This window comes from Carya illinoinensis, chromosome 9, assembly GCF_018687715.1.
Source record: "Carya illinoinensis cultivar Pawnee chromosome 9, C.illinoinensisPawnee_v1, whole genome shotgun sequence".
Classification (NCBI taxonomy): domain Eukaryota; kingdom Viridiplantae; phylum Streptophyta; class Magnoliopsida; order Fagales; family Juglandaceae; genus Carya; species Carya illinoinensis.
Genome location: NC_056760.1, coordinates 37,935,690 through 37,952,862, shown reverse-complemented (window position 1 = coordinate 37,952,862; position 17,173 = coordinate 37,935,690). Strand labels below are relative to the sequence as shown.

General features: G+C 32.0%; 2 protein-coding genes across 2 annotated transcripts; both read right to left on the bottom strand.

Moving 5' to 3' along the window:
* Positions 1–7,492: 7,492 nt before the first annotated feature.
* On the bottom strand, positions 7,493–10,203 carry LOC122277070 (replication protein A 70 kDa DNA-binding subunit B-like). Its single transcript, XM_043086956.1, has 10 exons — positions 10,200–10,203; positions 9,851–10,005; positions 9,229–9,499; positions 9,065–9,161; positions 8,843–8,967; positions 8,682–8,760; positions 8,436–8,580; positions 8,199–8,356; positions 7,976–8,096; positions 7,493–7,645 (listed from the first exon to the last, which is right to left on the bottom strand). Exons 1-10 carry the CDS (start codon positions 10,201–10,203, stop codon positions 7,493–7,495), a joined length of 1,308 nt encoding a protein of 435 aa, XP_042942890.1.
* Positions 10,204–10,209: 6 nt separating this feature from the next.
* LOC122277066 (ATP-dependent DNA helicase pif1-like) lies at positions 10,210–11,994 on the bottom strand. The gene has a single exon (XM_043086951.1). It carries the CDS (start codon positions 11,992–11,994, stop codon positions 10,210–10,212), a length of 1,785 nt encoding a protein of 594 aa, XP_042942885.1.
* Between the last annotated feature and the right edge of the window lie 5,179 nt (positions 11,995–17,173).

The following is a 17,173-nucleotide window of genomic DNA, read 5'->3' as shown; positions in this document are numbered from 1 at the left end:
TGGCTTTTCAGTTAGCTTGGGTATGGATACCAATACTTAAGCTGAATTTTCTGCATTAAAACTCAGTCATCTTATATGCTATCAACTGAGCATACTTGACTTGGTGATTGAAACGGACTCTTTGTTAGTTGTCAATTGTGTTAACAATCAAAAGCTGCCACCATGGGCTTATTTTGAGCTGTGGGAAGACATCATCAGTTTGTCAGAGTACTGTCTATCTTCCTTTAAAAAAAAAAATGTTATTTTGCTCTCTATTACTCCTCGCTCCTGTTTTGATTTGTCCAACCCAAACAATATGGTTCATCTTGGTCTATTGCTTATTTAGCTTTTGTTAAGATTTCTTTGTGTAACATCTTGATTGCAATATATAGAGGTATGCCACATGATGTTATACTTGGATTTTTCTTAATGAAATTAACTAACCCAAAAATTATATAATTAATTAATAATAATATTGCTTATATATTTGATTTAATTTACAAATCTACGTGATTGTTTATTTTATTATGCTATCACAATCTCTTCATATCTACTCAATTATGTAACTAATTAATTTGTTCATACTGTGTACTGATTAAGGCTTCTTGGTTTTGTTTTGGTACGTTAAATTTCATTAAGGAAAAACCTAAGTACAAATCAAAGGGGCGTGTTCCTATTCAAAGCTATTAGCATGAACTACAAGGTCATCTTAGCATTAAGCTACATGACCAAGCAAACACCTTTGAGAGATAAAATGACAACATCAGGACTTGATAAAATCAAGTCCTAACGTAATTTTAGAAGTTTCTCATCCAAAATTTCTTACGACTAAGATTTCGTTCCTGTTATTCTAAAAGGAGTCACTACAAGAAAAAGGATTTTTTGCAGCGATTTTAATATCGTTGAAAATAAAATCGCCGCATTAAGTCATCAATTTCAGCAATTTTGATATCGCTGCAGCGTTTTGACATCAAATTTTAAAAGTAATCTTTTGCAGCGATGTTTTCATTTTTTGCAACAAAAAAATTCGTCACAATATATAAACTGAGATTTTGTAGCAATGTTTCACTTTTCACAATGGACAAAATAGCTGCAAATGATTAATAATGTATTGCAGTGAAACATAAATAGCTGGAAATGTGATTTTAAACCCTCTAGTGCGAAGTTTAATTTCTCTTTTCCTCCTCCCTTCAATTTTCCCTCATATGGTACTCACATATCCCCATTCCCCTTTCTTCCCAAATTTGTTTCTCCATTTTCGTTCTTACTGCAACTGACCATTTACCTTGGGTAGGAAGGGAGCATGAATCAATACTAAATCCTCAGTAGCTCTCATCGTCGATGGTAGATTTTTTGTTGGTAATATGAATATGGGATTGAAGTTGACATTGTTATCGGTAAGTATACATTAAACCCTTTGGAGAAACCTAATTTCAGCAATCCGTCTTAGTGGGTAGGCGTTTACGTTAAGCCCTTTCTCTGTAAAGCCTTAAGCCCCAACTTTTTCTTCTTTCCTTCCCTAGAAATATAATTGGAATCGAGTAATAGAAGGCAAAAAATGGGGAAGAGCTTCGCTCTGATTCAGACTGTCACCACCGCCGGAGCCTTTTCTGCCGTTTTCTTCTGGTAAATCAAAACTTCCCCATCTTCCTTCTCACCTTTCCGTCACTTTCTCGAGAAGTTAAGCTCAATGCAAACTCTCTCAGGTATAGGTTCATGTTCGGCCGAGAGTCTGCCCATAAGGAGCTCGGCGACTTGATTGAAAGTCTTCGCCGCGGAAACACTAATTCTACTGCTTCTTCGCCTCCCCATTCCTAAATGGTATTACCCTCTCTCTCTTTTGGTTCATTCTTCATTGTGGGTATTCTTGTTTTTTCAATTTGATAGAGAACTTAAGCTATTTGGTATCTCAAAAACTGGTTCTTTTGCTTGTCTCTGATTGTGTTTAAGGAGTATCACAATATATTGTGATGGAAGTTTGGGATGAGCTTGAATCTCTCAAATTTTGTTTGTCGATAAAAAAAAAATTAAAAATTAAAAAACAAAGGTTTGGGATGAACTTGAAGTGGGTATTATTTGATTTGCAATAACGCTAGAGTTCTATACATAGGATCTCACTCTGCAAGATTGAGTCTTGGTGATAATGTGAAGATAACATCATAACACATAGAATGAATGTGATGGTATAATTATGTTGTGATTTTGAATTATCTGGTATATATTTTTTAAGGGTAAATTACTTGTTAGATTCTAAAGTAATTGTAATTAATCTTAGTCCTTTTCAAAAAAAGTACTCTGTCTTAGTTACATATTAGGTTTTCCTCTTGGTTTCTCAGATTGTATCTTTGGAATTTGACCCATTTGTGGAAATCTAGAAAATAAAATGAGCCTCTCACAACGTTATCCTACCTTTTTTTCATAAATTCAAGCGTTTGGACTTTTGTTTTACCATGTATATTCTCATGAAAAATCTCAGTTTTGCTGATGTTCCCTTCGAGGTTAATCATTGGTCTTTCCCTATCATGGGTCTTAACTTCCTTTAAGATAACAACAAGATCCTAGGTGAAAAATGAAGAATTTTGTCCTCTTTGAAGCTAAACATCTGAGAAAGAGTTTTCTTTTTTAGTTGCTCATTAGTTGATGTTTGTTAATCTTGGCAGTGCTGGTGGCAACATAGACTTGTTGCACCAAAATTTCGCTGATTTATGGAAGGTTTTGAAGTTTTGAGGTTTTGATCTATGTTAGCTTATGATCTTTTCAAGATTCTCTCTTGCATATTAGCATGCTATATTAATTTTATAGGACAACAATCACTACTTGGTAATGGCATTATACCTATATGGGTTGAGCTGCTTTAAAAGCCAAGTTATAAATGAAACTAAGATTTCCAATATGTTAGTTATTAGATTTATTGCGTCTTTTATGCCCTGGTCATTTTGATCTTTATATATGTCTTAAGAAGCAAGAAATGAATCCATGGAAGAGGTGTGTAGATGATGTTTCTGCTTCTGAAATGCTCACACCATTATTGACTGTTTTTGTGCTAAGCTCATTAATTTTTGTAATTGTACTGGATGTGTACATGCTAGCCTATACCATGTGTATGCATGCTATTGAATTTAGGCTATCATTAGTAGTAGATATCATTGTTTTATGCCATATGATTGAAATAGTTGGATGATATGAAATACGTGCATGCCAAACCCATACCAAGTATTATCTAGAGTAAATTGATGGATACAGAGAATATTTTAGTTGTTGTTATTCCATATATATATATATATATATATATATATATATATATATATATATTTTTAAATTTCCTATGCATGTGTTTGTGTATGTATAATGTAACCATGGCCATATAATGTAAATTAAAAAATTGATGGTGGTTTACTGATTTGTTAAATTTAGGTTGGAAATAGAAAATATGATTTGTTAAATTTACTGCTCGTATTTTTGCTAGTCTTTCTAGTTGATTTTTATGAAAATGTTGACTTGCTATAGAGGTTTTTGATTAATGGGGTTTCCCAAACTCCTGATATATTATATAACATATAATGGCGATTGACTTTTCCTGATCTTTGTTCCCTGCCAATCTGAAGTTTCCAGCTCTGTTATTTTTTCTTTTAGTTTTTTGCTGCTCAAGTGGTTTTATTTGGTTTTTCAATAACGCAACTCGGATTCATATTTTAGCTAAATGAGTCAAAAGAACAAGAAGTGATTGATGTTTAAAGGCAAATGGTTTGTGTATTCTAATAGCATGTATAATAACTGCTAATTAACAAATTGAATCTTGTACTGCGCATGTGCCCCATCTGATCCTCGAGTAGGATTGCCAGGTTAAGCCTTGTGGTACCCCTCAAAAAGTGGTTTCTTTTTCAATAGTGGATGGCAAAGCCCAACCAATGGAAGCAGATAAGTCATTTCTTAATTGCTCAATTAGCATTTCTTTTGTTAGTCATGGATAAATTGTTAAACTTTTGTGCAAAACAGGGCCTGTAATTCTTAGTAAGGGAACTGAGATGGGTGTGTGGGAAGAGGAAAGAAAGTATGGGACTTCTTAGAGTTAATCTTTCTGGCTTTTAACCATCCCTAAAGAGAGTTATGTAATGATGTGGACTCTGAAAGTCTACATTGAAGCAAGTAGCTAATGTGGGACTATGTGAGTGAGATAAACATGCACAGCCTTGTTGTGAATATTTAGCGTTAACTATCGTTCATTTTCTCGTCCTATATTGTGTAATATCAGTCGTGGATCTGTTTACCTTTTAGACTCTACAGTCTATAAAATACAATATTTACTTTCTAAATGAATATACTTGATGCTATATTTTCCTCTTCTCATGCCCTCGTTTTTATAATGCCATGACAGTGAGAGAATCCGGGTGTTATTGACAAGTGCTGCATACGTTCATTTAAATCTTGCCATGCAAAGTTTTTCAAAAGAGTAGGGTAACATTATGTAGTTGCTCAATCTGATTTTGGGTAAATGGTTTCTTTCTCTCTTTCTTTTTTTCTTTTTTGACGTGTAAATGGAAATTGACTTTGTATCTTATGTAATCCAAAAATGGGAAAAACTATCAAGTTTCTGTTAAGCATGCATAATGGTACACAATAAATGGATGGCGTTAACAGTTTATTGGAATTCATACCTGCTGATTCAAATAGATTGAGCTGGCCTACAATGAGAGATTATCTAAAGGTAGAGAACATCAAGAATTACAGCAGTTAAAATAGTACCAGATTTCCTTAATTGCTAGAAATCAGGAGACTCAAGGCCGGAAAATTATCTTGCTTACTGGAAGAAGATGAATAGATTGACTGATTAATAAACTTCTTTGTAGTTTATTGTTTTTGAGATGCTTGTGGTGGGTGAAAATTCCAGCTTTTTTGTACTTTCTTGTTCTCTTCCATTTCTAAGTAAATTCCTATCATTTCTACATTCTTAACCCATGATCTTTATATATCTTTCATGTAGAAAATTGAATGGCCTTTATTGGACAGCAAGCATGTTATAGTTGGAGGTGGCTTTGCTGGAACATCTTACTCATTTTTGCAAAGAATAGGTGCAATAAGGATTGAATGATTAGAGAAATTTTAGCAGTACTTTAAAATGTATCAAGCTACCCCTCTGTCTATATAAATTATAATGTAAATGAATTTATAATTTGACTTGGGTAAGGATCCTTGAGTACTTTGTTGTTATTTTCTATGTACCCTTTGTATTATTAAGTAAAGGGAATTAAATCCTAGCTGATCTACTAACTTTGCTTCTAATACAAGTGAAAAAAATTACTGAAACTGTATGTTTCAGTAGTAATTTTTTTTTTTAATTTTGTAATTAAGTATTTGCAGCGATTTTTAGTCGATGCAAATAGGCCAAAATTCGTTGCAAATAATCAGTTTTAGCGATTTTAGTCTTTGAAAAAAATGCAAAATGCAACAAAGGAAGCAAGCATTACTTTTGGGCATTTGCAGTGCTTTTTGATTTTTTTGCAGCGATTTTAGTCCTTGCAAAAAATGTTAAATGCAACAAAAAAGCAAGTGCTGCTTCTGATATGACACATTTGCAACGTTTTTATGGAAATTTGCAGCGATAAATAGACGCTACAAAAAGTATCAAAAGCAGCGCTAGATTGGTATGTTACTTTTGACGTACACAAATTGCAGCGCTTATAAATCAATTGCAGCGATTTTAAGTGTTGCAAAAAATGGCAAAAGCAACGAACCAAATATAGCGCTGTTGTTGTTGGTAGGCTATTGCAGCGAAATTTAATGATATATCAAGGATAAATTTCGCTGCAATTTATCAAATGCAGCGCCATGACAGTCACATGGGGTGGCCTTTTACAGCGTGAAATTAGTGACTTTGTAGCGGTTTAAAAACTCTGCAAATGAAGACTTTTGCAGCGTTTTTTTAATAACATTGCTATTGATCAAAAATATCACTTTTATACTGTCGAACATGCAAGAAGGGTAATAACGCTGCAATTGATTAATTACAGCGTTTTTTGAATGTATTTACAATGATTTTAAGTGCTATAAAAGGGCTAATTTCTTATAGTGAGTTTTGTCACTTGCAACTCTGCACACCACTTGTTTTAAGACTCGAGTTAACACACTTTACAAACCTGTTTTTTGCAAACCCAACACATCATTAAAGTGGGTCTCACAATGATTAAAGAAATTGTTAGTGTTTTAATTCTTTTTTAAATGACATTAATGGATCAAACAACAGTAAATAACAAATTTTATTCTGAAAGCAACCTTGCCTTGACCATGTACACATTTTAGAGGACTTCTCACTAGCTAAAATTATTAATTATCTTGTAGTGTCAGAACCAATTTTAGGCTAGAGGGGCCCATCCTTTTAAAAAAATAATAAATAATTATTATTTAAATTTAAATAAAATTTGATAAAAAATAATATTGACCCAAAAAATTTGAAAATTTCTTCAAAAAGTTTCAAATATATGAAAATTTTCTCGAATTTCTTCCAACCCCCTCCAAAAATTCTCGAGTCCTATGAAAAAAACAGTTTTAAAATATTTTCTTTAAGTCCATAAATTTTGCCTCCAAAATATCAAAATGAGTAAACTTTTTAAAAACTTGAAGATATGAGTTAAATAACCCAAAATCCTGTTGCAGTGTTGCTAAAGTATGAATTTATATATCTATATGCGTTGATACATACATTCCTTTTATAAAATTCAGAAGTCATTCATTATTTTTAAAAAATTAAAGTGTTCTTTTTAAAAATATTTAAATTTTTGTATTAATGTCTAAAAATAGCACAACGGGTCGGAATGAGAGAAATAGTTATTCATAGTCTGATATGGCGATGTGGAGACCTGTGGTGGTCCGATATGGTTGTATGATGTCCGTGCTTACATCCATAATAGTGAACAAGAAATAAATGTAGGAAACTGAAAAAATAAAAGAGATGGAGATACATAGAATTACACAATTCGACATAATGCTTACATCTACGAGAGTTTGGGGAGCGGATAATCCACTATAATACAGTTGCTTTACAATCTCTCATGGTCTTTTATCCTTGTTATACAATGAGAATCATAGATATATTTTCTGTATTACTAGGTAGGAGCAACGTGCAATGCACGTTGCTCTAGTTTAATGAAATAATTATTTTGAAAAAAAAAGTATATATTTTATAAAAAAAATTGATTTCAATCAATAATTTAAAACTTAAAGAAAAAGTTGTGAAATCTAGCAAATATTTAAGATAATGATAGTTAAGTATAGTATAATAATTACATGCTTGTATAGATTAAAAGATAAAAATATTAGTCCAAAATATGATATAGTCTAACACATATTTATAACATCGATAGTTTTAGCAAAATTTCATGTGATAAGTTTAATACAAGCCCAACAAAAACATTAGTTCAAAACATAACTTAGTCCAACACATGTGATAAGTTTAATACTAGCCCAACGAAAACATCAGTTCAAAATATGAGTCATTTGATGTTTTTACTCTGATTCATCATTTTGTGTCATCCTGTACAGCTTCAATAGAGACGACATTGAAATTCTTGTACTGCTTTTGGTTGAGTCGATCGAGATCTACTAAAAGTTCAATCTTCCACTCATTCTGTGAAACTTGTGCCACAAGATTTTCTATATATGACAAATGTTCCTGTAAAGGGAATTTTTAATTATAATTGCATAATTAATAAAAATTTAAATACCTTATATGCTGAAAATTTATGTCTTCTAAATTAACACAAATTTGTTAATGCAATGTTTTTAATTAAATTATTATGCATGTTATAAATAAAAATAAAATTGACATAATAGACAAGTATATAAAAATCAATTTCAACGATTTTTGTTATAATTTACTTTTAAAAGTTTTTTTAATATAAACCTCAATGGATTTATAGATAATGTACTAAATATGTTAAAAATTTTGAGATAGACTTTTCTACTTGCAATAATAAAGCGAATGGAAAATAAGAAGACGTACATCTCCAGTATGATTTATAAGCTCAACTGCCGAACAACCGAATGCTTCTTCTACAACTTCACCAAACATAACAGCAGATAGTCTTCCTGTACCATCGTCGAGTTCAACATATGCTCGGCAACTATAAATTTGTTGGAAATATCATTTTAAGTTAGTATCAATAAAAACTATATATTAAATATATTACATAAATTATCAAACAAAAAATTTGAAAGATACATACCGTGGTTGGGCAACGCTTTGGTGTTTGCAATGGTAACAAAGGAATGTATCATTGTAATCATATCCAGTTCCTTTATTACAGCCAATACATGACATGTAAAAAAATATCTGGCGCAAATCAACCACAATTATCTTCGCCTTTATCCAAAATTTTGTTTTCTGCATCACATTGGAAACAATTTTTTAGAAGAATTGATTGTATAAATATTTAAATCTGTTACTAAGAATAGGATTTTACCGCCATGGGTTGCAAACTTTTGATAAACTCAATAACATCACAATTCTTGATTATTTCCCGAATGCCAACAGAGGATAGAGATGCAGATGGGTATGTCAAGCTTTTTGCAATAATACTCTTGAGTAATAAATCATTAATTGCCGCCCTTAAAATTCATAAAAACAAATACAACATAAGAAATAAAAATATGAAAATTTCAATATTCAAATTGTATGAAACAAATAATGACTTATTTGTAATGATTACCACTCTTGCAATGAAGTTGCCTCAGGAATAACAGGATTGATCATAAATTTACTTTTCGGACGTGATGATAGAGATAATCCTTCATTAGAAATAGGCATCATAATTAATGCAAGCATATACAATGTAAAAGAAAATATAAGATTGTTAATTATTAAAAATACCATTATAAGAACCAACTCTTATTTTTGTTCCAAGTATAACTGGCTTTGTCTCAATTATTTTCGAGATTTTTTTGCATTCATCTTGCACAAATCGACCCCACATAGTTAAACATATGGGGTTTAAGCTACAAAATTAGAATAAAAAAAAATTAGCAGAATATGCAAGAAATAAAAATTGAAACATAATTCTAAAAGAGTGAACTACCCAAAAAATATTTTTACCTTTGATCGATAACATATATCTCTTTAATAATTGTTGGTCCATGCGCTAAAGTTATCTCTCTACATGGCCTGATTTGGATCGCAACAGCTAAAATATCTGACAAATAAGATTTAAATTTTTAGTATATTGATAATTAAATATTCTAAAATAAAGAGTGAATTACCTATTTCTGCAGTTGAATTCTTGTAAGCATCTAATTCATTGAACGGAATGAATTGGTACTTTGGTGGCTCCAATTGTCCTTCATCCTTTGGAACTTCCTCAATGATCGTTTTAGCATTCAAGATCCATTGATATTCATGTGTTTCAATTCTATATTTCGGATCCAATGGCTTCACAAATGCATTACTGATGTAATATGACTGAAAAATGTGCAAAGTATCTTGTCGCGAGTCAATATCCTTATCAAATATCGTAGCTTGCAACCGATTTCCCTGTATAATATAAAAATTTGTAACGAATAATTTACAAAAAACAAACTGTAATAAATAATTGAGTATAATGATTTTCTTTGATTTTAAATTGTTTTGAGTTATGTGTAAAATTTTTGTTTTTAAATGTGTTATAGGAAGATAACTAAATTAATAGAACATCATCGAGATTTATATAAGGAAGCCAAAGATTTAAAAAATCGTCCGCATCAAAAGGCCCAACAAATTAGTAGTAAAAAAATAAAAAATAAAAACAAAACTTAATAGATAGAATGCAAAAATAACAAAATCATTTACCAGTTTTTAATCCACTAAAAAAAAAAAAAAGACAATAGATAGAAATAAATACTATACCTCTGGATCAATCAATGTTAGGCTTTGGTACTTCACTGGTGAGCGTTGACCTGTTCGTTTGGGTGACTTCTCTGCCACAATCATTTTGATTTTCCAATCTTTTGTACTTGGAGTGATATCTTTTATCGATGTATAAACCTTCCGCATCTTTAAAGCTGTTCATATACAAAGATATTAAATGTGTAAGTATAGTAAACCCAATACTAAATTAAAAAAAAAAAATTGCAAAGAGAATTGAAAAGTATAATAAATTAAAAAACACAATACTAAACATACAGAAAAGAAAATTCTATTAAATGCGCAATTTTGTTGAAGTAATTAAACTGAAATTATACAATTGAATCATTACCCATTTAACATTAATCTGAAGATGCTAATCTTAATAATTCCGTATAGACAATATTTTTTGTGCAGTTCTTTTCTGATCGTTCAGTTGACACTGGCCGTAGTAAAATCCTTACTGTAGAGGCAGTCTTTGCCCTTGATAGAGCCACATATAATTGACCATGTGAGAAAACAGGTTGAGGTAAATATATTCCAACAAAATCCAATGTTTGCCCTTGTGACTTATTTATAGTCATTGCAAAACTTAATCTGATAGGAAACTGAGTTCGTTTGAATGGGAAGCCACTATTTTCATCAACATTTGGTAAGAATGGGATCCTTGGAATAAAGACTCTTTTTCCGCTGTAGTGCCCAACTGCGATTTCTGCATCAATGACATTTCGATCAAAAGCTCGATAAATTAGACGTGTTCCGTTGCATAGTCCTTCTGAAGGATTAATGTTTCTAAGCAGCATGGTAGGACAGTTTATCTTCAGTAACAATTCATGAGGAGGAAGTCCATTTGGGGTTAGAGTATTTAAAAAATCCTCCATAACTGATTGTTCAGATGCATCTATTGCTTCATCAAAGCTATAATATCGCTTAATCTCACCAGGAAATCTATGAATTAGCAATGCATTTATTTCATCAACATAATTGTTCTTTGGTGTTAATATGGCCCGATTCATCATAGCTGAAATATTTATTGAATATTCATGAATATCATGGAAAACAGCATTTATTAAATGATCCAAAGAAGTGCAATCATCTTCATACGGAACAAGCATGCCATCAGGAATTTTTATAGTTTCATCAACTGTGATTGGTGGCATTCCGTTGCCCAATTCTAACACATATTCTGAAAATGCTGGATCCAATCTTGCTCGCATATTTTCAGTTAAATGAAACTTGATCAATGTAGGCCACAAGTAAGAAGAAACCAAACTGGCGTCAACATGTTGTTGTCTTGTTCCTTTACGAACTACAGGTAAAACTTGGCGAAAATCTCCACCAAAAACGACAACTTTTCCACCGAATGTTAATTCTGAATCATTAATATCTCGTAGCATTTTATCTAATGCTTCAATATGTTGTTTTCTTGACATAGGGGCCTCATCCCATATAATTAACCTTGCCACACGTAGTAACTTCGCGATGACACTTTGTTTACTGACACAACACATGCTATGTTCATCAGTATCCAGTGGAATCTTAAAGCGCGAGTGTGCTGTTCGACCTCCAGGAAGGATAGATGCAGCAACACCAGATGAAGCAGTTGCAAGTGCGACTAATTTTCTTGATCTTACTGCGGCAAGAAGTGCCTTGTATAGGAATGTCTTCCCTGTCCCACCAGGGCCATCAACAAAGAATGTAGCAGCTTCATTAGAAAAAACCTTTCCCAAAACTAAATTATAGACATGTCGTTGTTTACTATTAAGGGCTTCTGATGCAACAATATCTTCTTCTGGAATTTCAACAGCCAATTCATCATCGATTTCCCTAGATTCGACTTGGTCTTCATCAAAACGAATGTCGTCATCAAGAAGATGGAACGAATTAATGTCTTTCCCCATTGATTCAAGTGTAAAAGAGATTGAGTGCAAAACTTGCATTCTTACATTCAACATAGAATCTTCAGTCGACCTAAAATCAACTGACATATCTTGCTCAAAACGTTCCCAAAGCTCTCTCGGATTGGTTGGATTACAATAAACCAAAATAGTTGCAAATAGTCGTCTCAAACTGGACGGCATTTGATATAGAGATGCTTCATGTAAACAATCTTCTAAGCTACTGTCTCTTTGTAGCAAACCATGCATAGTTGCTGCCTCACGAAATGTTGGAGCCACGACACCATCAACTGTCCTAAGATCTTCAAACGACAAAGGTCCTCTTACATGATTTAGCAATATTCACAGATAATACCTCTCGCCTTCAAATGGATTTGCTGTAACAATTCGACCTATAACAGTTTTTTTTTTCCGACGAGTCCACTCTTTGTATTGTTGGCTCCAAACATAAAATTCTGGAAATTCTTTGTACAACAATGTCCTGGCATTTTCATCCACCCGGTTTAATGCAAAGAATTCTGTTAACATTGATTTTGCAGACCGATCAGAGTTGAGAACATTGATTAAGTCTTCATTTGCTCGAAAAGTTACTTGGTGTTGATATTCAAGATGTAAATGTAAAATATATACTGCTGGGTACATTTCATTAACAATGAAGCCGTATATTCTCCACATAGCTTCAGGTGGAGCAATCCATCGGGCCGATTGGAATTGTTGGATTTCATCAATTTGTTGATTGTTTTGTTCAGAAACCAAATTGAAAGCAACACGATCATGCCCTTTGTAAATATACTTATAAAGATATTTGACTGCTTTTATCGTAGAACAAATCTCGACATTAATGTGACAGTCAAATGTTGCAAGCAAATACGGATTATATGGAACGACCCAACGGTTATCCAAATTATGGCCTCTCACTTTGACAGTTATTCCATTGTCAGAACGCTTATATATTGGGAAGCAATTATTTCCAACAGTCGTACCTGATGCAAAAATTTTTGGATATTGGCTTTTGCAACAACCATTTTTTTTCATGCAAACATTTGTTGGATTCAACACTCCACATGGTCCATGGATCATATGGTTGATAACAACATTATGCAAGTGCAAATTTGTATTTTTATCAGGTATTTCTGCCGATACAATCTCATCAAAAGATTCAGGCGCATAGAGTTTCCAATCTCTCTGTAATATAATTAAAAAATGTGCATGTGGAAGCCCTCTTTTTTGGTGCTCAATAACATAAACATATGCTGAGACTTTTCCAAATATCTGCTACTTGAATAATCGATCTTTTAATTCTTCTAATTTTGCACAAAAGACCCGAGCAACCAAATCAGGCCGATTTTGACTCTCCTCATGCAGACGTAATTCATTTGAAATTTCTTGCCAGTTTGGATTGCACGTCATTGTTAAAAAAATGTCTGGTTTACCATAACGCTGAATTAAAGCTATTGCTTCCATATATCTTTTTCGCATATCTCTTGGACCCCCAATAAATGACGAAGGCAGAATAATCCGTTTTCCAACTTTAGAAGCATCAACTTCCCCAAGTGTAATGGTATCAACAATACCTTGATATAACTCAGATCGAATATGTTGTTGTTTGCTACGAAAATAATCTAATCTCGACGTCTCAATCTTAACATACATATCAACAACAAATTGTTGCAATAGACGACCAGACAGTAACAAAATTGATCTGACATTTTCTCTGATTTGTAACTTGTAGCAATAATATTCACGGCACGAAACAATTGGATCCTTCCTTTTTCTGCTTAATGCTGCAAAAGTTGTAAGGGAATACAATATTACAAAATTGGACGTCTACAAACTAAGTACAAAATGGGAAGATTAAGATTATAATATAACCTCGCTGTTCTCTTCCAAGTAATTCTTCTGCTGACATTGATTGATGAGGATCTATTAATCGGGTTGTTTCATTACTTGTTAATGTGCTTCCTCTATTGACCCTTTGAATTCCTTGATGCCAACCAGTATCGCCAAGAGGAAATAACAACGGATACTGAAGTGGATCATAGCAGCCAAAATAATATTGAACTATATGACTTCCACCAGAATGACTAAAGACACAAATGTCTCGTCCTCCTAGCTGATCTGCATCTTCATTTTCAACCCATATTGCTGCAATTTGTGAAGATGTCGGGGCATTGAATACACGTTGATCTAGACCAGCGTCTGATCTTATATGGATTACTTGATTTTCCAAATTTGGCAAATCACCAAGAGACCGGAAAAACACAGAATATGGATTGATGCGAAGAATATCGATGAGTTGAGCTATAATTGATGGATTCATTCTGTCTGAATCAGAAATGCGATTTTCTAATTCATGCTCCGTATCATAGAAATACAATTGGAGATAAGAAGGACGACCATTTAAAGGGATTAAATCATTGATATAGTGATAGATCTGTCCCTGAGTTCAAAAGGTATAAATTCCTCTATTCCGTCTGCAAAGATCTCTATCGAATTTAACTCCAAAAGATGTAAATGCAAACTTATTATTATAAGTCCGAACATAGGTCTTAAAATGCGCAGATTCATCTGTGTTGGAGGTGAAAAGATCATAAAGTTGATCAGGAATAGCATTTGTGGCCAAAGAAATTGTCCCATCAGCACAACAAAATCCGTTTGTTTCATGATAGAATCGCTTTGCTTTACAATGTCTGCAACAAGGCACATATGGCAAAGAATACGCTTCGGATGGAACGACTTGTAATAATTGCCTAAGTCCAGCAGAGCGGCGATGCCCCTCACCTATTAAGTTCAAAAGTGAATATAAGACAATAGGTGTAAACTCATCGATTGTTCTTTGAATGGTCTGACCAAGCACACTACTGGAAGAGTGGCAAGAGTTGATAATGGAATTAGAAGAATGAATAATATAATTATACTGGTTTCTTACCCCTACAAGGTGGCGATATACTTGTTTCAAAACTTGGTTGTTCCCGAACAACACATGGAGCCTATTTAAATAGAATGTTCTCAAATTTCAATGAAAAAGAATATAAGGATGTTTGAATAACAAAGATGACAAAAGAATTTCAGGAAAACCTGTTGAATCAGAAACTGATTAGAGACGGTTGTTTCATCTATGTATGTATTTCCTGATTTACGTGTCAGAAAATCCATAGAATCACTCGGACAATTAGAACGATCTGTGACATTGTGTAATGATGAAGTTGCCTCTGAATCAATCGCACAGATATTTACACCAGGAGGGACACATACTTCATGAGATGAAATCAATTCACCGATGTCAACATCAGCATCGAGAATTCGTTGTCTCTTTGACACCTTTTGTAGAACAGTAAAGTCTTGAATGATGTTTATATGTTGGACATCATCATTTGAAAGTTCATCAATTGATGTAGTCAGTTGATCACCACCAAATGAAGTTGAATCTTTTAATTGGAGGGAATTGCTGCTAGATGCTTTTTTTTTAGCATATCTCTCTCTCTGTTTTCTACGGAGTTCTTCCTTTTTCTCTTCTGGTAAATCTTTATACGGGATATTCTTCGCTCGTTGTTTTCTATGATCTTCAAAAAATAGTCTCCAAACTTAACTTTAACAAAATTAATATTACTATTTCAAAACAAATGCTACATAACTTCTTAACACAATCTTACCACTTCTCATTATGTTAACGAAGCGAAATGATTCTTCCAAAAGTTGGATACTGATCCACACAACCAAAGCAAATAACAACTGCTTAATGCGAAATCCATACATCCATGATGCATTTTAAATGCTATAAACAATTTCGTTGATTCATATGTTGAAAAATACATACAACCAAATTATTTATACTTTAAATCAACAAGGAAATGAAGATAACAAAATAACACATGGAATGAAAAAATACCATGAAAATGGAATTTATAAAAAGCACAGATTGATATCACATATCAAAATTATTGAATAAAATATTTCTCAAAATTAATTTGCTATTCAAAGCAAGTACCCGCAAAAAAATTATAAGTAGGGACCAGCAAAAAGAGATATATAATATATATATATATATATATATATATATATATATATATATATATATATATATAAAGGCACTTACAGGTCTTGAAGTGAACAATAGAGAGTCTTTTATATATTTAGATCTCTTGATGAGAACAATTCCTGTTTAGACACAAAAGGCATTGTAAGTTTTGATTGTATTATATACACACACATATATAAATTGTTGAATTTTTTTTTTCTTCCCTTAAAAATTGATTTCAATCGATAATTTAATGCATAGAGAATAAAATGTATGTTGTAATAAATATGGTTGCATATAATTAACCAAAAAGTTTTTAACTTTTTAGTAATAAATTAAAAAATGGAAAAAAAACCAAAATCTTTCTAAAATACTTAGGAAAAAAGATTTAGAATTTGGCATATTTATTACATTTTTTAGCAATAACAAAACTTATTACAATAATAATTTTCAAAACACTGAAAACTTTTATCCCTTGCATAGAAAAAGAGATTAAAAAGAAAAAGATATTTCATAAAATATCCTAAGAGTTTCTGGTTTTATCATCAAAATATAAATTTTGATTTTTTGAATAGTGTAGTGAATTCACAAATTCAAAAATATGTTAAATTATATTCTCTTTTCTTGGAAAGGAAGAATGTCCTAAGTGTTTTTGGTTTTATCATTACTTCATAATTTTTTTTAATAATGTATCAAATTAACAAATTCAAAAAAACCATTGCCTTTAATGACGAAGAATTTACAAATAACTATAAATAGTATAATTCAAATGACAAATTTAATCAAAACATGCCATGAAATGGTTGGAAAATATTTTGCATTCGCCATTTGCTGGTTGTAAATATCATATGTTTTTTCTCTGTTTTTTATTTAAAGAATAAGTTTTATGGTTTAAAACTTTTATTAAGCCATTATTTGCTAAAAGCCATAATAATACCACTGAAGTGAAATAAGGAGAGTTGAAAGCACTAAAAGATGAATGGATTAATGACAAAAATTAAAAATATACTATGAAATGTATATTTTTATACTTATAGTTAGAATAAATATAAAAAGACTTGTTTTGTCACAATAATATATAATTATATAAACTTCAATTTTCTAATAACATTTTATATTATTATTGACTCTTCAATTTCAATTTATTTATTTATTTTATTATTATTATTTTCCTTATTTTATTTTACTATTATAAAAATTATTGTGTATTTTGTGTTAAGGTATTTTTTAACCAGTAAATCACAACACAACATGTTAATTTGTTTTTCGGATTGGGTCCTTTACATTTGGTTGGTGTATTGTGTTTTGGGTGAGGTTTGCTTGGGTTGCTATGTGTATGAGTTGGGGCCCAGCCCGTGTGGCATGTGAAGCCCAGTCCCAACTCTTCAAAACGGTGCCGTTTTAGACTAA